This window comes from Pleurodeles waltl, chromosome 3_1 (assembly GCF_031143425.1).
Source record: "Pleurodeles waltl isolate 20211129_DDA chromosome 3_1, aPleWal1.hap1.20221129, whole genome shotgun sequence".
In the NCBI taxonomy this organism is placed as follows: Eukaryota; Metazoa; Chordata; class Amphibia; order Caudata; family Salamandridae; genus Pleurodeles; species Pleurodeles waltl.
In genome coordinates this window covers 798,376,828-798,401,745 of record NC_090440.1, presented here as the reverse complement: position 1 = coordinate 798,401,745, position 24,918 = coordinate 798,376,828, and the positions used below count along the sequence as shown (strand labels likewise).

The window sequence follows — 24,918 nt, the reverse complement described above, 5'->3', positions numbered from 1 at the left end:
TCTGAGCAGGGATCCATCATGGTCAGCCTCAAATTGTGACTTGGTCCCGTTCAAGCGCGACCAGATGTCGCCGGTTGGCGCTATTGTTTGTTCGGTATTAAAAAGCACATTTATTTTATTTAATCTTTCAAAATTGCATATTTCTGGTTCCCTATTTTGGATTTTTTTTTGTTTTGGTGTCATTTAAAAGATACAAATGTTTTCTATTTTTATAAATTGGTGTACGATTTGTATTGTGTGTTGTGTCTTACTTATTTTCTCTATTGGTGTATTAAATGCTTTACATACCTGTCTCCTCAGTTAAAGCTGCCTGCCCACAGCCAGCTACCAAGGGTTGAGCCAGGGGCTAATGTATTGAGAGCTTGACTGGACCTAGTGTGTGATTGTGGCCTCCTGCCCTCACTGATAATCCCCCCTAAATACAGGTATTGCAACAAAAAGGATGAAAAATGGAAAGGGCAAAATAAATAATTGGCCAACCGCCATGGCACTGAAATGCACTTTTTATTTTAGGCAGATGAGCATGTGACCAGGAAAAGTCACATAACTTACAGTGCAAGACAGACAGCTGCTGAAGAGGGCTTCCCCACTGCCCCAAGCTGTTTGCTGTTGTGAGTAGAAGCGCCATAAGCATAATAGATGAAATGGACAATGAATAAAGAGAGCTGACCTAAAGCCTCCATTATATATTTGTGTATGAATGCATTTTTTCCTGTCATGTTGATAGCAAATAGCGGAAGTTGTCTTCAGGCCAGACCTTAAAAGGATTCTGTTCCTTTAGATCTTTATATTTTCCTGTACCTCTTCCTTCTCAATCACTGACATCAATGCAAGTGAAGACAGAGCAAGTGAAAAACTGAATTCAATTGTATTGTCACAGAATAACAACTAAGGGCCAGATGTACGACTGTTTTAGTGGTCACAAACAGAGATTTGGCCCATTTCAGAGCGCTACAATGGCCTCCAGCATGTATAAACCTTGTTTTGCAAGTCTGTAACCTATTACAGACATCCAAAATAGGGTTTGTGGGTTTGTGAGTCACTCTTAGGAAGAAGGATGTACGATTGTTTTGTGAGCGGAATGTAGTTTACCGCCTACTTCAAGCAGGTGGTAGGCCAGTTGCAAACAGGAAGGGCTCCCCAGGGGACCCCCTTCCCCATTCTGAATGGTAGAGATTTTTTTTTTTTAACAGAAGCATTTTGTTTTTCTTTTTTAAACACATCCCATTTTCCTTTAAGGAAAACGGGCTGCATTTAAAAAAAAAGTTGCCTTATTTAAAAACAAACTCAGATATGGTGGTCTGATGTTCCCAGCTGGCCACCATCTCTGTGTTATTGCCCATTCCTGATGGGTCGCAAATTGCGACATCGGCCTCATGAATATTGATGAGGCAGGTCAATTGGGACCCCATTGGGAATCTCTAAATTTGTCTGTGACACATTAGTATATTTCTTTTTGTGACTCGCAAATCGCGAGTTGCAAACATTCTCAAATTGTGAATCGCGAAAGGAAATGGTCGTACATCTGGCCTTAAATCAGAGTGACAGGAACACTCAAACATTCATTCACATGTCCACACATACACTCACCTCAGTGGATTCAACACTTTCTACATACAGCAGTGTGTAACCTGCCACCGATCCAGGAGCTCCCAATATTTGATAAGAGAAGGAAGCTTAGTCTGCTGCTACCATGATGCATCTATTCTAGGGAGGGTGGAAAGGTTGCATTGCATCTATCTGAGCTTTACCTAGTCTGGCAGAGGCAGCTATACCTGTTATATCTGTCAGGGAAGCGTGCAGTGTGGCTGTTCTGCTACACATTTTCTGTGGGGACAGAAACGTTGCAGTTCTGCTGCATGATCTGTGGTGAGGGAAAGAATCTTTCATTGTTGTCCCTCAAAGCGTGTAACTTTTTGTGAGAGAAGGGCACTTTCAGGGCACTGCTGCTACCTATATTTTAATTAGGGGAAGCAACAATATTACAAAGCAATGCCTGAATGAATGGGTAATGTGAATCAACCTGAGGACTCAGGGGTATCGGGACATAATAGTCAACACTCACTTATTAGTGTAAAAGGCCATTTATTAGGACAGGATTGCAAACATAACATAACATTGATATACACTGTAACTTCAACTTATCGACCTTTCAACCTCCCCCTTTGAACTCTCCCCATTCTTCCTTTTACTTCATTCCTCCAATCTTGCCTCCGTTCCAGCATCCACATACATTCCCCCACAAATCCCTCTTTTCCTTCCGTCCCCTGCCTGTCTCGGGCATCCCCCACTCTGTCATCTTTCACTGGTTTCTTCTTCTCCCCCTGGAAGGGTGGCCAGGCCCGCATCTGGCTCTCCACCCTCCCCCATCTACTGCCACCCAGCACAAACCCCTCTTGGGCGTTTTGCTGCCCCACCAGCGAACCCACAGCAACACTGCAACCTTAAGCAAATTCCGCACATCCCCTTTTCCTCCAACCGTACCCCAATGTAATATGCATCACCCATCTCAGAAAAATGCACCCCGTCATCCTTGAAGTGCACCGCTTCTTCCTCCATAATGCCCTCGTATTCCATCACTTATGTAAAGAATCTCAACCAAAGAAAACCTTCATAGCCTGATTGATCCTTCTCCAAGCCCCTTCCAAGGACTATGTTTCATTGCCCCTCACCATCTTCTTTTGAGCACCTATTGGACCATACAACACAATTTCCATGCCTCTTCTGGGCAACAGACGCCATGACCCTGTTGCATGTGTTGCCGTAGGGTGAGCGCCAGGGAGCCGTACCAGGCCATTCTACCCAGGTCAAACCAATTGCCCTTGCAGCCCCATGTTGGCCTTGTAGGCATCAAAAGAAATGCAAGTTACCCCACCCCATGCTGCACTTTTTCCCGGCAATTTTTTTTTGTGATGGCCACCCAGCGGGTCCAGCAAACATGTAAAGTTGCTCCTCTGCATATGTCCCCTCTCGCGCATGACTGATGATGCTCAAAACGCAATGGGACCACGTTCGCTTACCCAGGGCCACTTATGCAACCTGCAAAGAAAACAATAGTTTAATGGCAGAATATCACAAACCCCCCCGCTTCCGCTACCATGCTCTTATACCGATTGCCCCTTCTCGCAGCTCATGCCCTCATCCGATGGTCACTGCATTTACCGCCACCCCCAACGCACCGAAAGGAAACCCGATCCTCCTAAACTATCTTCCACCGTGGCTGCCCCAAAATAAATGAAAACACGCAAACCATTGGCCTACCGCCTAACCCCAGACAATGTCACCCTCGAGACCGCCATCAACCGAAAATGCGTACGATATTTCCCTTTTGCCTGACAAAAAGCTTCCTTCCTTCCAGTCACCCTCAATCAATCAATCAATCACTGCATTTGTAAAGCGCGCTACATACCCAGGAGGGTCTCAGGGCGCTGGGTGGGGGAGGGTGCTACTGGTCGAAGAGCCAGGTCTTGAGGAGTCTTCTGAAGGCCAGCAGGTCCTGGGTCTGTCGTAGGATGGTGAGGAGAGTGTTCCAGGTCTTGGCGGCGAGGTAGGAGAAGGGTCTGCCACCGGCGGTGGTTTTTCGGATGGGACTGTGGCGAGGGCGGCTGAGCGGAGGCTTCGGGTGGGGGTGTGGAAGCTGAGTCAGTTGTTGAGGTAGGTGGGTCCGGTGTTGTGCAGTGCTTTGTGTGCGTGGATCAGGAGCTTGAAGGTGATCCTTTTGTTGACGGGGAACCAGTGCAGGCCTCTCAGGTGGAGTGTGATGTGGCTGCGGCGGGGGACATCGAGGATGAGTCGGGCCGAGGCGTTCTGGATGCGTTGGAGTCGTCTCAGGAGCTTGTTTGTTGTTCCTGAGTAGAGGGCGTTCCGGTAGTCGAGTCTGTTGGTGATGAGGGCCTGGGTAACGGTTTTTCTCGTGTCGAGGGGGATCCATTTGAAGATCCTGCGGAGCATACGGAGGATGTTGAAGCAGGACGCGGAGACGGAGTTGACTTGCCTGGTCATGGAGAGAGTGGAGTCGAGGATGACCCCCAGGTTGCGTGCGTGGTCCGTGGGTTCCGGGGCTGTGCCTAGTGACGTGGGCCACCAAGAGTCGTCTCAGGCTGATGGGGTGGGTCTGAGAATGAGGACCTCCGTCTTGTCTAAGTTCAGCTTCAGTCTGCTGTCCTTCATCCAGTCGGCTATGGCCTTCATTCCTCGGTGGAGGTTAGCTTTGGCGGTGTGGGGATCTTCGGTGAGGGATATGATCAGCTGGGTGTCGTCGGCGTAGGAGATGATGTTGAGGTTGTGTTGTAGTGCGACGTGGGCGAGGGGGGCCATGTAGATATTGAACAGTTTCAGGCTGAGGGAGGATCCCTGTGGGACGCCGCAGATGATCTCAGTGGTTTTGGAGCAGAAGGGTTGGAGGCGGACGCTTTGGGTTCTGCCGGAGAGGAAGGATGTGGTCCAGGCCAGGGCCTTCTCTTCGATACCGGCGTCATGGAGGCGTGCTGATAGCGTGCGGTGGCAGACCGTGTCAAAGGCTGCTGATAGGTCCAGGAGGATGAGGGCGGCTGTTTCTCCTTTGTCCATCAGGGTCCGGATGTCATCAGTGGCGGCGATGAGGGCGGTCTCGGTGCTGTGGTTACTATGAAAACCGGATTGGGAAGGGTCCAGGATGTTGTTGACTTCGTGGTAGTGGGTCAGCTGTTTGTTGACAATCTTCTCGGTCACTTTTGCCGGGAAAGGGAGTAGGGAGATGGGCCGGAAGTTCTTGAGGTCCTTGGGGTCTGCCTTGGGCTTCTTCAGAAGGGCGTTGATCTCGCCGTGCTTCCAGCTTTCTGGAAAGGTTGCTGTCTCGAAGGAACAGTTGATTGTTTTCCGGAGGTGGGGCGCGATGGCTGCGCTGGCTTTGTTGAAGACGTGGTGAGGGCAGGAGTCTGATGGGGATCCGGAGTGGATGGAGTTCATGGTTTTGATGGTGTCTTCGTCGCTCACGCTGGACCAGACGGTCAGGCGACTGGTGCAAGTGGTAGTCGCAGGGGTGGTGGACTTGGTGGTGAGTGCGGGGGGTCGGGGTTGAAGCTGTCGTGGATGTCGGTGATCTTGCGGTGGAAGAAGGTGGCCAAGGAGTCGCACAGGTCTTGAGATGGTGGGATGTCGTTGGTGATGGAGCTGGGGTTGAAGAGTTCTTTCACGATGCTGAAGAGCTCTTTGGTGTTGTGTGCGTTGTTGTCTAGGCGGTCCTTGAAGGCGGTCTTCCTGGCAGTCATGATGAGTTGGTGATGTCTGCGGGTGGCGCTATTGAGGGCTGTGTGGTTGTCTGGTGTTCGGTCGTGGAGCCATTTCTTCCCCAGCTTCCGACAGGTGTGCTTGAAGATCCAGAGGTCCTCGATGAACCAGGCGGCTTTCTTGTTGGTGTGGTTGGTTGTAGAGGTCTTGAGAGGGGCGAGGGTGTTGGCGCAGTCATTGATCCACTGTGTGAGGTTGGTCGCGGCGGTGTTTGGGTCGGTGGCTGGTCTCAGGGCGAGGGCGGTAGTCAGTTGGTCCTCGGTGACCTTGCCCCAGCAGCGGCGTGGTAGCTGTTGGGTGCGGTGGTGTGTGGTGGGTTTTCTGAAGGTGAAGTGGACGCATCTGTGGTCGGTCCAGTGTGGTTTGGTGGTGTGGTTGAAGGAGACGTGGGGGCTTGCGGAGAAGATGGGGTCGAGCATGTGTCCAGCGGCGTGAGTGGGTGTTGTTACGAGCTGTTTGAGTCCGAGGTTGGCGAGGTTGTCGATCAGGGCGGTGGAGTTGGCGTCGTTGTTGTTCTCGAGGTGGAAGTTCAGGTCCCCGAGGAGGATGTAGTCCGTGGAAGCGAGGGCGTGGGTGCTGATGAGGTCGGCAATGGTGTCACTGAACTGTGGGCGGGGTCCGGGAGGTCTGTAGATGAGAGTTCTTCTGAGGGTGGTGTTGGGGTCGGTGTGGATCTGGAAGTGCATGTGCTCGGCGGTGGTGAGGGTGTCATCGGTGTTCGTTGAGATTTTGATGGAGTCTTTGTGGATGATGGCGATTCCTCCTCTCACTCCGTTGGTGCGGTCTCTGTGGGAGATCTTGTAGCCCTGTAGGATGGCTATGGCGATGTCTGGTGCTGAGGTGGCCTTCAGCCAGGTCTCCGTCAGGAAGGCGACGTCGGGGCGGTGGAGTCTAGGAGGTTCCAAAGTTCGATGGCGTGCTTGCGAGCGGAGCGGGTGTTGAGGAGGATGCAGCGGAGGTGGTTGGGTTCTCTGGCTGGTGGTGTGGAGGGTTGGATGCTGGTGAATCTGCAGCTCCGGTAGGTGAAAAGCCCCTGTGTGCGTTTCGGGGTGGCCCGGTAGCAGGGGTGGTCTCGCCTGGTGTTGAGTGCGTGGAGGGTGCTTGCGTCGTAGTGCAGTCTGGCGTTGCGGGGGTGCGGGTTCCAGGGGTTCTGGTGCTGGGTGCGGTCCAGGCGCGGACGGGCGCAGACGGGCTTGCCTTATGCGCGCCCACTGCGCGCGGCTGCTGCGCGCCCGCTTCACGGCCTCCATATGATGGCAGAGGGAGGGAGGAGCAGCTGGGAGGTGGGAGCGGGCGGCCAATGGGAGTGAAGGGGGCGGGGCAGCAGGGGCTCAGCGGCGAGGGAAAAACCCAGGGAAAAAAACGGGGAAAAAACGGCTGTAAAAGACGGCAGGGGAGGGACAACAGAGCACAGGGGTACAGAAAGCAAAACACAGGGGCACAAAATGAAAAAACAAAGTGGCACAGAAGCCAAGCGCAGGGGTACAGAAAAAAGGGAGCGAGTAGTCAGCCGGCAAAAGCGGCAACGGAGGTTCAAACCACAGGGGGCTGCGTGGCAGATGGGGGGAGTGACCTGCCTGGTGACAGGGTCAAAGGTCGCTCTCTATGACCCTATGTGTCCCAAAACTGTCCCCCATTCGCATACCAGACAGGCTGCTGCAAAATCAACCTGTGCTCCACCATCCCCGCTTCCCTGGCCCCCCATTTATATAGTTTTTTTTATTTTTATCTATATATATATATATACATATACACATATATACACACACATAGTGAGATATATACATATATGTATATACACATATACACACATATATACACACCGAAAAAACAAGTGTCCCGATAACCGCCACGTAACTGACCCCCCCCTCACCTGCTAACAAACTTCTCTCCAACCGTCAACTCCTAAAACGCCCATATAGCCCCAGACCTATCTACCATGCAGAAGCTGACCGTGCCACTTCAAGTGCATCCAACCCGCATACTGCCAATATGTGCGATTTCAAGCCGGCGGCCGAAAACAATAACCTTGTTCACTGCTGAGCCCTACCCCAGGTCCCCTTTTCCCCCCCAACCCCAACAACCTTTCAACAATATCATTCTTAATAAGATAGCACTGTAAACAATCTGCCGCCAGGAAACTCACCTGCACACTTGTCCACCATTGTGACAGGCCGGAAAAGCCCCTCCAGCCCCAAAACAAAACCACATAAAACTTCAATCTCCACAATACAGCTCACCAGCAACCAAAATTGTCCTGTCACCAACCCACAAAATCTGGAAAACCCACCATATAAAGCGGGAAAATTATCCGCGTGGGTGCGGCTAGTGACCCCTCGGCCCGCTTAATGACCATCATGCCCCCACTCCCAAAATAAAATTCCTCCAGAACTCCTGACCTGCCTTCGTCCCTGCTTGAGCCAAGCTGCAACAAATACTGCCACTGCCAACGATTCAGGGCATCTGCAGCTGAACGCGTGCTGCCTTGAATATCTCTGCGGAGCTAAGCACTGAACATGCAAAAAACCCACAGCAGATGCAGCCCTAAAAACCCTTGCCCTCTGTCTGTTCAACAAAACCCATTACCTTCCGATTGCACCCATGTGAAAACTGATAGTTCGAGTGGCCAACCTCTCTCCCCACTCTGTCCAAGCCATAAACCGTGGAAAAACCTCTATAAAACAATACTCCTGCCTTAACAAACTTGTCTCCAGCCGACTTGCCGCGCTGTACCGTCCATCCCCAAAAATGGCCAAAACCCCAGCGGCCCCTGTCACATCCGACAATATCAGCACCTGCCATACGTTACCTACTTTCCCCAAAACCCTGGAAACCTTGTGTAAAACCATGCTAGAAATATGTTCCACACGCGTATACCCATCTTCCGGCCCCCTGGGAAGTGAGAAGTATGCACCCGGCATCTCAACAAATCCCATCCGGCTGCCACGTACCCTGTCCCCCATGGGCCAATAACCTGATCGCAGTAATTCCTTCAACCGTATAGTGCCCAGAAATCCCTGCCTATGCCTGGTGGCAGTCTTGCCGTGAAGGCTACTGTGTCCAGCTCGATTCTTAATTGTCAGTACCCACTGGTACCCTCTGTCTGCAACGGAGCCAACAGAAACACCAATCCCCTTTGCGAGCTGCTCGAAAAAACCTGCAAGTCTCTACCCCACTACCCTGAAACCGTGTCATCCTACAAAAATAAATCATCTAACCTGTGCAGCACCGTCCGGTGCCCACTCCCTTCATGAAAGAAAAACCACAGCAGAAATGTACCGAAAGCTGCTGAGAAAGCACAGTGGATTGCACACTCCGTGGGCACTCCTGCCACCTATACTGCCCTCCTGATAGCAATTCTCAGCCCTGTAACAGTATCTCCATCTAAATAATCAAATCGACCGTCGCTTCAACTGTCGCCTTTGGCCATTTCAACGCCTCTTCCACCCTCCTCCCCCGAAAGAGCTGCTTAGCCTCATCCGCTAACGCATATACCACTTTCGTCTCCACCCACATGATTGTCATTCACCACCGCCTTCCCCATCTATGACGGGTGCATTCAAGGCTAAAATACCACTTTTCGTGAGGGAATCAACACAACCCCACAGCCACACCTTGCATGATCTGGATGTTTTGCCCCTTGACACTACCTTGTACACTCCGTCATGCGAACCTGTCAGTTCTGGTGCAGACCGCAAATTGTCAGCCCAGCGCCACATACGCGGCCCTTATTGTCCCACACTGAACTGATGTTGATAACCCCCTCCTAAGCTAGTGCACCGGGACCATACCCATGTAGCAATTTAATCGTTTTATATATATGTATATATATTTTTTTTTTGTCCCTGGGAAGCAGCCTGAACGTCGACGCCTTCCTGCTTCCCCACATCCTTTTTAGTTTATTCTGCACATGAAAAACCAAAAACCCTGTCCAACCCATGCGCACGAGCTTCAGCCTGTGTCCCCCTCTCTGTCTCCTCACCCTCGGTCTCCCATATCTATATTGTCTCTCCCTCCCCACTCAGACCTTTTGACTCTTGATCCTCTACCCTCCTCCTTGTGCTCTGTCTGTGTTGCACCTGTACCGGGCACTCCGTGTATGGAGTAATCCCCCATCCCAAGAATATGCCATGGCACCGTAGCCACCCAGTAAAATATCACACTGGACCACTAGATCACCAATACCTGGCACCACTGTGCGCATGCTCCTGCGTCCACCATGGACTTGGGACCGCGATTCTCTTGCGAAAAATTCCCTGGTTCCCTCTTGAAATTCTGCAACACCTTAACTGAAAAAAGGGGGGAAGGGGTCATGCCGCACCTGGCCCCTTATCCTTCCCGCTTCCAGGTCACCACGTACTCGTGGCCCTCCCTTTCCTCACAACATCCAAAACCACCTCCTAATTGAAATTGCCCCACATCCTCGTCTTCCCCCACATGCATCCTTAGCACCTTCAGAAAACATCACATCACGCCCTTCCCAACTCCTTAACCCTCATGGTGTGTGCCATATGTGTGGTAACCACGTTCCCACGTTGTAGAGAAGGCCGCCGGAGACCCCTCTAGTGCTTCGGGCCAACGTCCAAGGGCCGTATTGCGCCCGTTGGTTTCACTCCTTTCTGCCAGCCTCCACCGCTGAGTTCGACTCTCAGCGATTTGCATGGCCGTGTGCGCCATGCACTCTCCGTGCGCTGCCTGCCCCCTAGGCCGCTCCAGCCTCCTGCCCCTTCCCGAGATACTTTTGCGGCACTCCCACCTGCTACTGACCAGACTCTGCCCCTCTTGACCAGGACACAGCTTCCCCCCCTTTTCCCGACCTGACCACTTGCCCCCTGCTGGCCCCGTCTATCTGGGCCCACCTCCCTACAGTCTCCGATGTCCCCTAACAGCTCCGCCAATCATAGCGTTCGCCCCACCACATGGAGCCTAAGCACCACAGTTGCTGCTGTCCACCCCACCGGCGCTCTGCCCCCAGCCATTGGCATGCTCAGCCTGAGGGAGCCCTGCACAGATGCGCACCTGAGAACCCATTGCTTTACTACACTTTTGGGGGCTCCCAACCCCCATCATGCCTCTCCTCCCTGCCTGCCAAATGCCCTTATAGCCTGCATACTAACGTGTAACCTCTCCCCTCCCCCCACACCAGAAAAAAATTGAAACTGGGCAGAGCCCTCCCAGCCCACCCCTCCCCTCCTCTGCTCCCACCATCTGGGCCCATCACAGCATGTGTGTGCTATCCCAGCCGTGGAAAAACCCCCTGCTCAGGCCAGCATGCTGAGCCAGGAAAAAGAAAAACGAACATGCAGCGTGCCGCCCTCTGCGGGGGCCGTATTAGTGAAAAACTAGGTTGGGGGGCTGGGGGTGGGAGGGTGGACATTGCAAAGCACCCCCCAAAAAAACATCCGTTCACCGCACATTCGCGGCAGCCTGCATGCGGCTGCAGCCGCCTCTTAGCCTCGCGCCACACAAATGCCTCTGGAGCACCCTGCCCCCGAGGCTCGGTCTCGCACAACGGGCATGGGCAAATCTGTCTGCCCAGACACGCTAACATCGCGAGGCACGGCCCGCACTCACCGCAAGTTCCCCAAACCCAGCAAACCACCCCCTACCTTCCAACATTAAAACCGCCCCCCACGGCCAACTTCTTAGCAGCGCGGCAGGCTGTCTCGGAAGAGGCAGTTCCCCTACCCCCTTCCCCCTATATAGTCCCACCCTTAGACCCTCCCCAACCTAGTCCCCAGCCAATCCCTGTCCTGAAGCGTCACTTCCCCTGTCCGAAATGCCCCCGTGGAGAGACTAGACTGCGTCTGCTCTCCACGGGTCCCTATACTGTTTTGAGGGCAGGGGAGGGGTGTTTGGGGGCATGACACCCGCAAAATAAAAGTTTTCCCTACTAGTTAGTTCGATCTTGGAGCCCTAAATTGGGTTTGCTATGTCTGTGCCGGTTTTCCTTGTCGTGCATCAAGAATAAAAGGTAAAACAGTGACAATTGATGTAAAACAGTAGAAAGAAAAAAAGAGGAGCGATATATTCGTAGATATACTTTCTGATGGCTGAATTTCAAAATGTGAAATCATTTAACCTAGAATAAATACCAGCTTCCCTACTTCCTCAAATTATGGAAGCTTAGGCAAACATTTAATTCCACATAGCTACCTTTTCTTTACAATCACATTTGAAAACACATGGAAATACTTCAGTTGAGGGTTTGCACTGTACAAGCACCTCTTTTATTTGATTTAATATAATGTAATGCTGCTCCATCTATAATAGGAATCTGTGGCATGTTTAGGGTTTATATGACCACTGACTTGTGTCTTATGTGTCTTATTTCAATGGCACTGTTGTTGGGAAGCGGGGGTGAGCCAAAAATGTTTCTAATTTAATGTTTAAAAAAACACTTTTACTATATGTCTATCCATGCAGTGATATAATCTGATGTTCTAAAGTGATACACTTCCTCATGTTAAATAAATACTGTTTTTAAAAGTTTGAAGAGACTGTGTCATATTTTTATATTATGTTTGTTGCACTATATGAAGGCCAAATGTTTTCATGGCTTGGCTCGTACACGGACTTTAGAGCCAAGATACAGGGCCTGATTACAACTTTGGAGGAGGTGTTAATCTGTCCCAAATGTGACGGATATACCACCAGCCGTATTACGAGTTCCATAGGATATAATGGACTCGTAATACGGCTGGTGGTATATCCGTCACATTTGGGACAGATTAACACCTTCCTCCAAAGTTGTAATCAGGCCCACAGTCTTGGCTCAGCAGGCTCGACTTGCCCTATTGATTGGCTGGCACTCACACTGTAATGTAGTGGGCCCTGTGCCCACATGCTATGGAAATAAGGCACATGGAGACATGGTTGTGGACCGTGGTAACTGTCCTCTGGGAATGAGCGCCAGAAGCTTTTTTTTTGGCAGGGTCACCTAACTTGTGACGACTGTGATGGATGGGTGTGGGTTGAGTGTGGAAGCCAGCCCTCACAGAGTGGCTGGTGAAAACACAAGGATTGAGTGCAGTGAGAGGACTAGGGTGGGGTGGATTGATTATGGTGGTTTTGAGTGGGGTGAATTTGAGTGGGTTGGATTAGACTGGACTGGAGCGAGGTGGATTGGAGTGGACTGGAGTGTTGCGGATTGGAGTGGAGTGGGGTGGACTTGAGTGGAGTGGATGTCTAGGAGTAGGGTAGGCTGGATGGATTAGAGTGGGGGGTTGGATGGATTAGAGTGCTGTGGATTGAACTGGGGTAGCATGGTTTGGACTGGGGTAAAGTGGGGTGAATTGGACTAGAGTAGATTGCAGTGGGGTGGATTAGAGTGAGGTTGACTGGATTAAATTAGGGTGGAGTGGACTGGAGAGGGATGGATTGGACTGCAGTGGGTGTGGGTTGGATTGGGGTAGGGTGGATTGCACTGAGGTGGGGTGTATTGGAGTAGGTGGATTGGACTGAGTGAAATTAATTGGACTGGAGTGGGGTGTATTGGACTGGAGTGGGGTAGACTGGACTGGAATGGGGTGGATTGGACTGGAGTGGGGTGGATTGAGAAGGGGTGAGGTGGTTTGGGGTGGGGTGGGTGGATTGGAGCAGAATTGTTTTTTTACAATGGGGAGGATTGGATTGGAGTGAACTGGAAGTGATTAGGGTGGATTGTGGTGAATTGGACTGGAGTGGGGTGGACACTACTGGAGCGGGTTGGATTGGAGTGGAGAGTATCGGGGTGGGGTGGATTGGAATGGACTGGGGTGTATTGGTTTGAGTGAGGTGGAGTAGATTGGTGTGGATTTGATTGATGTGGGGTGGATTTGATTGGTGTGGGGTGGATTTGATTGGTGTGGGTTGAATTAAAGTGATTTGTAGTCTGGTGGATTGGGGTGGGTAGGACTGGAGTGGGATGGATTGGGGTGGACTGGACATGAGTTGGTGGATTAAAGTGGTAGTATTGGACTGGAGTGGGGTGGGTTAAGGTTATGTTAGGAGCTTTTATAAAGCGCATGGCTACCCGAAGGCCTCCCAGCACTGGTAGCAGACCTCAACAAAGTGATATGAGGGTTACACTCTGAATAGCCAGGTTTTAAGCGCTCTCCAAAAGGAAAGCTCATAGCTGGTAAGGCAAAGGCTAAGAGGCAGGGAATTAAGGCTAAGGCCGTCAACGAGGACCTGAGCTGTTAAGCAGGCATATGGAAAGAGGCCAATGACCTTAGCAAAGGAGGACCTCTATTATGTAGAGACCTGTGGACACAACGCAAGGTTTTGAGGTTTTGAGCTTTATGCGTTGTTCCACGGGGAGCCAATGAAGAGAAGAGATAGCCGCTTTGGCCGATACATGTCTCAGTATTTTTAAGAGAAGACGGGCAGAAGCATTCTGCACCACCTGCAGCTTTATGATCACGTATTTAGGGGGTCTAAGGTACAATGTGTTGCCAGAGTCTAACCGGGAAATGATAAGGGCCTGGACAATAAGTCTTTTTGCAACAAATGAAAGAATTTTAAAAACCTTCCTCAGGAGCCTAAGCAATCCGAAACTTGTAGAGGAAATCTTTTTAACATGGTGATCCATGGTAAGCTGCGGGTCAAGCCAGACTCCTAGGCTCTTAATGTTTTTCTTAGGGGGAGGCAAGTTTCCAACGGATTCCAAAATGAGAGGATTGAACTCCAACCAAGGGCTGCGTCCTAATATCATTAATTTGGTCTTGTCTCCATTAAGCTTAAGCTTACATTCAGACATCCATCCAGACACCGCCTGCAGGCAAGGGGCAAGTGACGAACAATTATTGCTGGAGTTGGTGGACAATGAAACTACCAGATATTTGTCGTCTGCATAAGACACCAGCGAGAGGAAGTAAGGCTTCACTATCTCTGTCAGAGGGGACACGTAAATGTTAAATAGCGTAGGACTAATAGAAGAGCCCTGTGGCACTCCGCAGTTGCCGGTAACGCGACTAGAGATAAAAGACCGGTCCAGTACCTGAAGCGATCTCTCTTCTACAAAAGAGAAGAGCCATTTCAGAGTGCTGCATGAAATTCTGACCTCCCTCTTTCTCAGCACTAACATCTTCTAGCCTCTTCAGTGACTGTAATCAAAGAAGATTCTGTGCTGTGAAGGGGTCTGAAGCCCATTTGAGTGGGTTGGAGGATATTATTATCTTTAAAAAAACTTGAAAGTTGGGAATTAACATGCTTTTCAATTATTTTGGATAAGGCTGGCAGCAGGGAGATAGGCCTATACTTATAAGCAGAGCTGCATCAAGATTAGGCTTTTTCAGCAGAGGTTTGACGATGGCATGCTTCCACTGGTCCAAAACAAAACTCCTAGAAAGTGAGGAGTTCAGGAGATCAGTGAGAGCTGGTACCATGGCGAAGGCACCTAGGGCCAGAACATGAGGGGGTGCTGGGTCGAGAGGGGAGCCCAATTTCAGAGAAACGATTAATTTAGAGACTGAGTCCTTGGTGAGAGGGGGAAATTGAGAAAGGACGTGGGATGTAAAATATGATGACCTATAGAATCAGGGGGCTGAAGTGGATTTCCCGAAAAATCCGAATAAATATCTGATATCTTTTGTTGAAAAAAAAGCGCCAGGGTATTGCTGTGTTTTTGGGAAGTGTCTACGAGTTCACTATGACTATGTGGCTGTGCAATTTCTTTAAGTATTTGAAAAATCTCTTTTGGGGAGCTTATACCTGTGCAAATCTAGTGGCATAATAGATGGATCAGGCTGATTTGATTTCCAAATGGCAATGTCTGATGGCTTTCCTATACTTCTGCTTTAGTGAGAATTCATAAGATTTTCTCTATCTCCTTTCCAGATGCCTTCATTCCCTTTTTAGGAGGTAGATATGGGGAGAGAACTCAGGAGCGACTTTTATATGTAATCCCCCAGCTTTGGTAGAGTAAGGGAGCAAAATATCTAAGCTTTTAGTAATCCAACCATTGAATGACTCAGGAAGGAGAGCTGTATTATCCATAGGTGAAGGTTTCAGCCTTGCAAGGGTATTAATCCAGTCGCAAACCCTGAGCTTATGCCAGTGCCGGTGAGGTTGAGTTATAGTCTGGGAAGATCTACAGAAGGCAGGAGTAGCTAGGTTAAACATAATTAGGAAGTGGTTGGACCAAGCCACAGGGAGAGGAGGCATGGAGTTGAAGCCAACTATATTGCTAAAGACTAGATCGATAGTGTGACCCTTAACATGTGTAGGGCCCCTAACTAATTCTCTAAAGTGGCCAAATCAGTAAGAAGGGTTTTGGCAGCAGGATTTTCTAATTCCCTGCATGAATGTTAAAATCACCCAGAACTTTAAAATTTGTTTTTTTACATATTAACTCAGTGATGGCGATCTGGAAGGGATTGTAGAAGGATTTCTGAAGGCCTGGGTGGGCGGTAGACCAAGGCTCCTGAAAATGTGAACTGGGGATTTAGTGTAATGGAAAAAATACATACTTTCACATCCAGGAACCTGGAAAGGCTGGGAAGGAAACTTTACTGATTCACTATAAATAGTAGCAATTCCCCCACCTCTTGAGGTGCCTCTATCCGGCCTGCTTATCAAGTAGCCTTGGGAAGCGCCAAGGCTACATCCGGGGATGAACCACCGTGAAGCCAAGTCTCAGTGAGAAACACAGCTATTGGTGAGAGATCACTCAAAAGCAGGCGTATATCAAGTTTATGGGCTGCCAATGACAAACAATTAGCCAAAAGAAAAACACTAGTCAGTCCATCCTGGGTCGATGGCCTTATATCCCAGGGTCAGGCTAGGGAGACCAGTGGCAGGTCGTACAGGACGACATTGGATTAATGGGGTCTAAACGACAATGACATGCTTCCGGAGGGGTAGGCCTGAGGGACCACAGATGGTCAGAAGAGTAAGTGACTACTTTGTTTCTAGTTGAGCTAAGGTGAATTGAATTGGTATGGATTTGAGTGGGTGGACTGAACTGGGGTGGTGTACACTGGAGTGGGGTAGAGTGGTGTGGAATGCAGTAGAGTGGAGTGGGATGAATTGGAGTAGAGGGGTGGATTAAAGTAGAGTGAGTAGGACTGAATTAGAGTGGAGAAGGGTGGATTGGAGTAGAGTGGGGTGGGGTGAGGTGGATTGGAGTGGGGTGGATTGGAGTAGGGTGGAGAAGACAAAGGTGGATTGGAGTGGGGTGGATTGAAATGGTGTGGGTTGGACTGGATGGGGTGGACTGGAGTGGGGTGGATTGGATTGAAGTGGGTGGGTTGGATTGGACTGGGGTGTGGTGTGGTGGCAAGGAGTTGGCTTGAATACACTGAGGTGGGGTGGATTGGATTGGGATGGGTGAGTTGGATTGAGTGCAGTGAATTGGATTGGAGTGGGGTGGACTGGAGTGGGGTAGACAGGGATGGAGTGAGGTTGATTGGATTGAGTGGGTGGCTTTGGTGGGGGGGATTGGATTGGGTTGGAATGGGGTGGATTGGACTGAAGTAGGATGGACTGGATTGAAGTGGGGTGGATTAGATTGGTGTGGAGTGCAGTGGTTTAGATTGGTGCAGGGTGTATTGGTTTGGAGTAGGGCAGATTAAGGAGAACTGGATTGGACTGGAGAGGATTGAGGTGGATTGGATTGGACAGGGATGAACTGGAGTGAGGTAGGTGGATTGGAGTGGAGTGGATTGGATTAGACTGGATTGAAGTAGGGTGGGTTATATTGGAATGGGTTGTATTGGAGTGGGGTGGGTTGTATTGGAATGTGGTGTACTGCAGTGGGATGGGATGGACAGTGGTGGGGTGGGTTGGGCTGGAGTGGATTGGATTGTGGGGGTTGGAGCGGGGTAGATTGGATTGAATTGGAGTGTGGTTGGCTTGTGGTGAATTAGGGTGGATTGGATTTGTCGGGATGTGGGTGGATTAGTGTGGGGAGGAAAGTAGTGGATTTGAGTGGGGTAAATTGGGATGGAGTGGAGTAGATTGGATTGGGGAGAGGAGAACTGGATTGAAACGTGACACATTGTTTTGGATTGGAGTGGGGCGGATGTTTTTTATTGGAGTGGGGCAGATTGTTTTTTATTGGAGAGGAGCAGATTGTTTTGGATTGGAGTGAAAAAGACTGGAGTGTGGCAGATTGTTTCGGATTGGAATGGGACAGAATGTTGTGGATTGGGGTGTGACAGATTGTTTTGGATTGGAATGGGGCACAATGTTTTGGACTGAGTAGGGCAGATTATTTTGGATTAGAGTGGGGCAGATTATTTTGGAATGGAGTGGGGCAGATTATTTTGGAATGGAGTGTGGCAGATTGTTTCGGACTGGAGTGGGACAGATTGTTTTGGATTGGTGTGTGACAGATTGTTTTGGAATGGAGTGGGGAAGATTGTTTTGGATTGACTTGGGGCACATTTGAGTGGGGAGATGGTTTTGGTTTACAGTAGAGCAGATGGGAGTGGGCAGATTGTTTGGGATTGGAGTGGGGCAGATTGTTTTCGAATGGCGTGGGGCAGATTGAAGGGGCAGATTATTTTGGATTGCAATGAGGTAGATTGGAGTGGGGCAGATTATTTTGGACTGGAGTGGGGGAGATTGTTTTGGATTGGGATGAGGCAGATTGTTGTGGATTGGAGTGGGGCAGATTTTTTCGGATTGCTGTTTTGCAGTAAAGTCGATTGGCCTGGATTCAAGTGGGGCAGATTGAAGTGGGGTGGGTTGGGTGGATTGGAGTGTGGTGGATTGGGATGGAGTGAGGTTGATTGGATTGTGGTGGCTTGGACTGGAGTGGGGCTGACTGGAGTAGGGCAGATTGTTTTGGATTGAAGTGGGCCAGATTGTTTTGGATTGGAGAGGGCAGTCTGAAGTGGGGCAGATTGTTTTGGATTGGAGTGTGTCAGATTATTTTGGATTGCAGTGGGGTAGAATGGAGTTGGGCAGATTGTTTTGGATTGGAGTGGGGCAGATTGTTATGGGCTGGAGTTGGGCAGTTTTTTTAAATTGCTGTACTGAGTTAGGCAGATTTTTTTGGATTGGTGTGAGGCAGATTTTGGATTGGGGTTGGTTGGGAGGGTTGGAGTGTGGTGAATTGGAGTGGATTGGGTGAGTGTTTTGGATTGCGGCGGGCGGATTGGGTTGGAGTGGTGTGGACTGGGGTGTACTGCATGATCGTGTGTTAAAGCATAATTTCGAAAATTACACATAAGAAAGAAACAATATTGCTTTGCAATATTTAGAACAAGATAATAGTAATATTTTGTGAACCATGCCCATGAGCAAAAAAAAATAAAAATAAAATGTGTGCAAAGTGAGAAAAGAAGAATTGCCAAAATCAAACAAAAAGATAACTGTAGAAAATAAAACTCTGCAATGTTGTTTGTCCTGGTAGGCATTTTTTTGCCAGTCATGCGCCTTCTGTATGCAGGGCACAAGAAGTAAAAAAAAAAAAAAATAGTGCTTAAATCACTTTGGGTGCAGTGGACGGGTACGGATTATGTTGCATCGATTAGTACTTGGTACCTGCTCCAAGGAAGGAAACGTAAATGATGATATGCCAGCCATGATCAATTACGAGGCTGTAAAGACGAGTGTCATGCAATCCAACAAATAATAAGCAGCGGGCAGGCTCCAAGCCCTTTTCTAACTACAATAGCGTCTCCCAAGAGATACGCATGTGCTAGTGCATGCTATCCAAGTCTCGACCCTAAAGAAATGGGGCCTGTTAAAAAACAGCATTCGCCTGCACAATGAGAGCACTAATTGTGTTTGAAGAATAATTTCATACTAGAAACACAATTAGAACCCCTAGTGGTTTAGCATCTATGATAATGTCGCAGACAATGCTCACCACCTGCATTCCAACTCCTCCTGTGATAATGTCAACAGATGTATATGTAGCTGCAGAGACAACGACTCGGCTGTATGCTGGCGCTCATTCTCGTGTTTTCACAGGCTACTGCAGCAGCACCTCTGTGGTATGCACTCTCATCAAACAGGGGCAACACAGATTGCAGATGCTGTCCAAGGGCAGCCTGTGAGTTTACCCTAAGACCTAATTTCGGGACAGCAATAATGGTGATTCTGCCATAAAATAAACAACCTCTGTCTACGCCTCTAGTAGCCAAATTGGTCGATTTCATGTTTTTTCTGTGATTGTTATCCTTCTCACAGACGTTTCCCTTTCTCTGACTTCAGACCGGCCTACACACAGTAGAGCCCTGCCAGAAAGTATGGAACAGACATCAAATCAACGGTGACTGGTCTGCCTCTGTGTATAGTAAAATTGCATCTTTGAAAGATGGCCATGGCAAATGTATCATCAAAAGTAAGGTACGGGGTCCCAAACATGCTTGGACCAATCTCCAACATGTAAGGGAGAGTAGATAGGGGGGCAATTTCCCAGTTAACATAGTTGATGTCAAAAATACCACCGACCACCACTTCGCAACAGAGTGGCTATTGCAATGGAGAAAGCACCCCTGTGGTGAAGATGCATTGCTTTAATGTTGGAGAACTCAGAATACGAAGACATTTCTAATACTGGTATAATGGGTCACGCTCATTGACTACATTGGTTGTTGAAACGTCTGGAAAACTCCAAATCAGCCTGATAGCCTTTTATCTCTTTATCTGACTCTGGCTTCCACACCGAGCCACACCAATCCATCCCACCTCTGATGTGTGCATGGAGACACAAAGTCCTGGGCATGTGAGCTGTATGGGAGCTGTATAAAAGTTACTTAATTGCTGCATATGAAATGCAACCTTGACTAAGGCAAATACGAGTATTACTTATTCCCTTTGCGCTCCTCAAGCATTTGATTCTGCTAGATCAAAAATGTGTTATCTGGTACTGCAGGGCAATAAAGGAAATTAAGAAAGCCAGTAGAACAGAAGGTATAAAATGGAAGTACTGCTATATATCTGATCATAGGAATGAAGCCATTTCTATGCCAGGCGCACTTACTTCAAGTTGTTCCAGAAGTGTGTTTGTCCGTTTATTGAGTTCATTAATAAGCACCATCTTCGCCATTTTGATCTGATTCTCCAATTTTCTGTGGGTGTGCTTTACTTCAAACAACCTGTGCAGATAAATCATTGCATGAAAGCAGCTTCTGACAAGGTAAATACACGGTGTACTCACAGCTGCAGTCGGGCACACTTAGCCAACTTTATAAACACCAACGGTTGCTATGCGATTTTGGTAACATGGTGTAAGCTTTCCACTTACCACTGGTAAATTGTTCACACCAATAAAATCACTTATCACCTTTAAATGGTGCCCACTATTTAGTCCTGCTTTGGATTACCGATTAAATGTTTTCTTTTTTGCTATTTTGACTGGATTCTTGATGTACTAAAACGATGAAAGGCATTCTGAACATGAGCTCAATTGCGTTCTATTTTCAATCTACATCAGCGTACCAACTTTTTTGGCGCATACACAAATAATAGAAAACATGCATATATACACTGGTGTTTTGAGCCTGGACTCATCAATGGGCAAACAAATAAAGATATAAGCATCAATTTTATTCCTAACTCTATAGTGCATTCATTTTTTTGTCACTATCGCTATCTTCTGAACCTGGACTCAAACGGTGAGGGTGCAAGGTGCTGAGTGGTGAATTTTTGTGGTAGTCTACGCAGTGAACATAACGAGCAATGACGCACCTCTCCTCCAGCTGTTTCGCCGCTGCCTGCATTCCAATTTTCTTCTCCTCAGCCTTGGATGTTATGTTCTCTAAAATAAGCCTCTGGTTTTGTAACACCTCATCCAGATGTCGAAACCTTAAAAATAAAAATACATTATGGGTTGAAACACTGGTTGTAGCTTCAAGTTTGAATAAGATCAATTACTCCAAATATTTTATGATGAATAACTACCACATACAGCTGATTGAAATTGGCATGCTAACTTGAATAGGAATGGCAATAACACCATTGCGGTTGGCATATACAACAACAGCAAAACAGAATCAGAAGCAGTGCAGAACTGAGACTGGATTATGGAGAGATATGCACAACAAACAGCTAAAATAATGGGGATCGGAAAAGCAATAGAATCTAGGATAGGGATAAAGTTTATAATTTACAATTGACAATTGGATGCGCATACGAATGTCAGTGGGAAAAGGTTCAGTAATGAGAATTTCAATGGATGTGGGAATATGCATTTAATCCCAGAGGCAGGACACATTTAAAATGTGGCCGGATTACTAAAACCGAAAAATGAGACATTTCTCAAAAATAGAAGTAGGTCTCCAATTTCAATCCACCGAGAGGCTAAGGATGACTTAAAAGATAGCACTCCCCAAGGAAGCAAACAAAGAGAAGGAGTCAATAAGGGGAATACATTATATGCACTTTTACATTTTCTATCATAAGTGCTAATTACATTGTTTTCAGAAAAGGCCAGTACCCAATTCTGCACTGGAATACGCAAAAGCTTTTTCACTTGACCCTCTCTAAATAACCAGGACAAGTTCTGAATTTGGTGAAATCTGCCATGATAGGCGACGAAAAACTGGGACTCTCCGTGCAAATCTCGGACACCTAGGGGCCAGATGTATCAAATCGTTTTGCATTCGCAAACGTTGCGAATGCCCGTTTGCGAATGCAAAAAGCTATTTCAGAATGTATCAAAGGCATTCTGAATGCAATTTTAAGGAATCGCTAAAATAGCGATTCCTTAAAATTGTGACCCTGTTTAGAGAGTCGCAAATTGTGACTCTCTAAATAAGAAATCGCAAATAATGAATCATAATTTGCGATTTCTAAAGCACATGTATGAAGCAATTCCTTAATGTGAATTGGGCATTAAGGAATCGCTATTATCGAATCGCAAATATGATACATTGCATTTTGCGAATCAGAAATAGCGATTTCTTAAAAATCGCTATTTCCGATTAGCAAAAGGCCTTTTTCATACATCTGGCCCCTAGTCACCCTAATTCTAAGGATTCGCTAGCTAGCAGTCGATGTCAACTAATCACTGACTTGTAAAAGATTATCAAGTGTGAATATTCAGGCTTTAGTTCTTCATGGAATAAAGTGTGCTAAACGGAAACCATTTTGAGTGCAAAATTGATTTATGTTCAACGGGAACTGAATAGATGCCACTGGCTGGACTAAAAGTTGAAACAAAACTCTCAATGTCAATAATTTCCGATCTTTGAAGCAAGTTTCCTTTTTCAATCAAATATTGTATTCCGTGTTATTAAATTCCGATAACTATCTTCCACGCCATTTGCAGGGCTCTTGGACAGAGCACAAATGAAAACACTGGTCTCCTCACCACCTTATCCATTCGAAATGCAAACAACATCCTCCACAAAGACTTAAACCTGTCAAGAAACCCATGCAAAAAGAAAGGAAAAGAGACCCTCCTCAACCTTCTCAACACGGCCAGCATAGTACAACATATCACTGAACAAGCTCACAACAAAGGTTACATCTTTGTCCTGGTTATATCAATTTCATCTACTATCCACTGTAACTTACCCATAACCTTGCCATCCTGATCATCCTACTCCATCCCCAACCCATGTACCCATGTCAACCTAGGTGCAACAAACCTTCCTCTTTTTCAACAATTTCTTGATTGACAAGCAGCAACATAAACTTATCTATTGTGCCACCATCAGCATCCTAACATCTGATATCAATATACCTCTCAGTAACTTTAACACATTCCTGGAAAACTACATACACAGCCATGTCACACTGAAAGCACACAAATGAAAAAACAAACCTTCAGCACTTTGGCATTCGAAAGACCTCACTGATAACAAGTGCCTCATTCTCAAATATATAAAGAATAGGAAGAATAATAGGTCCCCTTATGACCTTATACATTTACAAATGCTTTGCTCAACACACAAACTTCTAATAACATCACACAAAGCCAAGCACTGTATCAATGAAGCATCCAACAGACGCATAGTGTTCTTCAAGATAATCAAGCACTATGTCAATTGTTTCACAGGCCCACCAATTCCAAGCTCAACTGACAAGTGCAACAAAATCATCCTTTTCTTCCATGAAAAGATACAGTAACACTGACAACGTGGACAGCACCAGGTCTAAACCTCTCCCATCACCTATCCTGCCGTGTAACACCCCTCAATGTTCAACCTTTACCTGCTTCCCACACACAGATCTCACTAACATCTTCAGCCTGCTCAACACCACCTCCAGTGAAATGGATCCTTCATCCTTCATAAAAGCCCTTTCTCAACCAAGGACCTTTTCTGGAAACCCTCAAAACTGACCAAAATCTCCCACTCTTGCAGAAATACGCCCTTGACCATGATGACTTCACCAATTACCAGCCATCAACAATCAACTTTCATCAACAAGATACTTGAAAAAGCTCTCTACACGAAACTCCAGGAACTTATCAATGGCAACAACTTGCCCAGAAATGTTTAAATGTCATCAACCGAATGGCTTCAACTCATAACTCTCAACTAGTGCCAACTCCCTCGGATTCACCCTCAATACCAACTTATCTCTCATGGAACACATTGCCAAGAAGACCAAGATGGCATGGTACCAACTACCTCTAGAAAAATGTGAAACATTCCTCACCCAAAGGGGATTTCAGAACTGCTGTCTAAGCCATCATATTCTCACATCAGTTTTGAAATATACTTAACGAGGTAAGCGAGAGAAACACCATGGTACTGATTGTGAGCATAGGAAGTGGACAATGAAGCAAACATTGGTTTAATATACTATTTCAATTACAGATCGATAATAAATAATCATTCAACAGTCGTCTGTCAAAATAGGAATTCTTAAAATCGGCATAATTCTATTTGAGATCAGGTATCAGCTGGATTAATTTTTTTGTGGATGTGGTTAGTTTGGTGACTTTGAATTGATTCCATAAAAATATTCAATATGCACTGTTAGTTAAGTTTTTACGGGGTGCTTGAACATATAATTATTGAGGATTACATATAACAATGGGATGTGCCACAAGGATTCCATGAAAAACGGTTTAAGCTCACTGAATTGTGAGGGTTTGGTGTCAATAGCTGTCATATTGAGGATGATTATAATACTTAAAATCATGGTTTTCAAAAGAAAATTCATATTAATCACTTTGAATGGTGTGGGGTAGATTACTAATATATGTATCATGAATTGTTACATATTGGTTGCTATCTGTTGTAGAAAGTCCTGAGGAAGTCAAAGGGGTATTCCCCAGACGAAACACGTGTTGACTGGACAATGTGAAAGGATTGTGACGGGAATATTGTTGAACACAAGAATTGATAAGAAGAATAAAGAACACTGTGTTGTAAACTACGGATGAACGTTTCATTTATGGACAATTATAATTCATGCTACTTTTTGTCATATGAGTGCCGCTCAATTTTAATATTGTTGGACAACTTTGTTTGTTATCTGGGTTGTAGGGGGATTTCCCTGTGAGTAGGCACTGTACAGGATAATAATTAGGTGACTATATTTTGAGAGGGAGAGCTATTTACCCGAAGTAAATTACCCCTGGGAAGTTTGGTGCATCATATTCTCACACCTGCTTCCCTGAAAGCACACTGGTCTCCCTGAAAGACAGTCAAAACGCAGCAGTGCACCTCATAAAAGCTAGAAGAAATTAAACCACTATGCTGATAGAACACCTGACTTGCCTTTCATCTCTGCATTACCTTCAAATCCAGATGC

The 24,918-nt window shown here is 47.3% G+C and overlaps 1 protein-coding gene across 2 annotated transcripts in view; it reads right to left on the bottom strand.

The window, feature by feature from the left end:
• The window catches only part of TRIM66 (tripartite motif containing 66), a 549,453-nt gene that overhangs the window by 290,928 nt on the left and 233,607 nt on the right, over positions 1 to 24,918 (bottom strand). For both annotated transcript variants that reach the window (XM_069223667.1, XM_069223666.1), the window contains exons 5-6: positions 20,896 to 21,012; positions 20,189 to 20,303 (exon numbers count right to left, since the gene is read on the bottom strand). In XM_069223667.1, the coding sequence (XP_069079768.1) occupies positions 20,189 to 20,303; positions 20,896 to 21,012 (232 nt within the window). The remainder of the gene's footprint in view (positions 1 to 20,188; positions 20,304 to 20,895; positions 21,013 to 24,918) is intronic.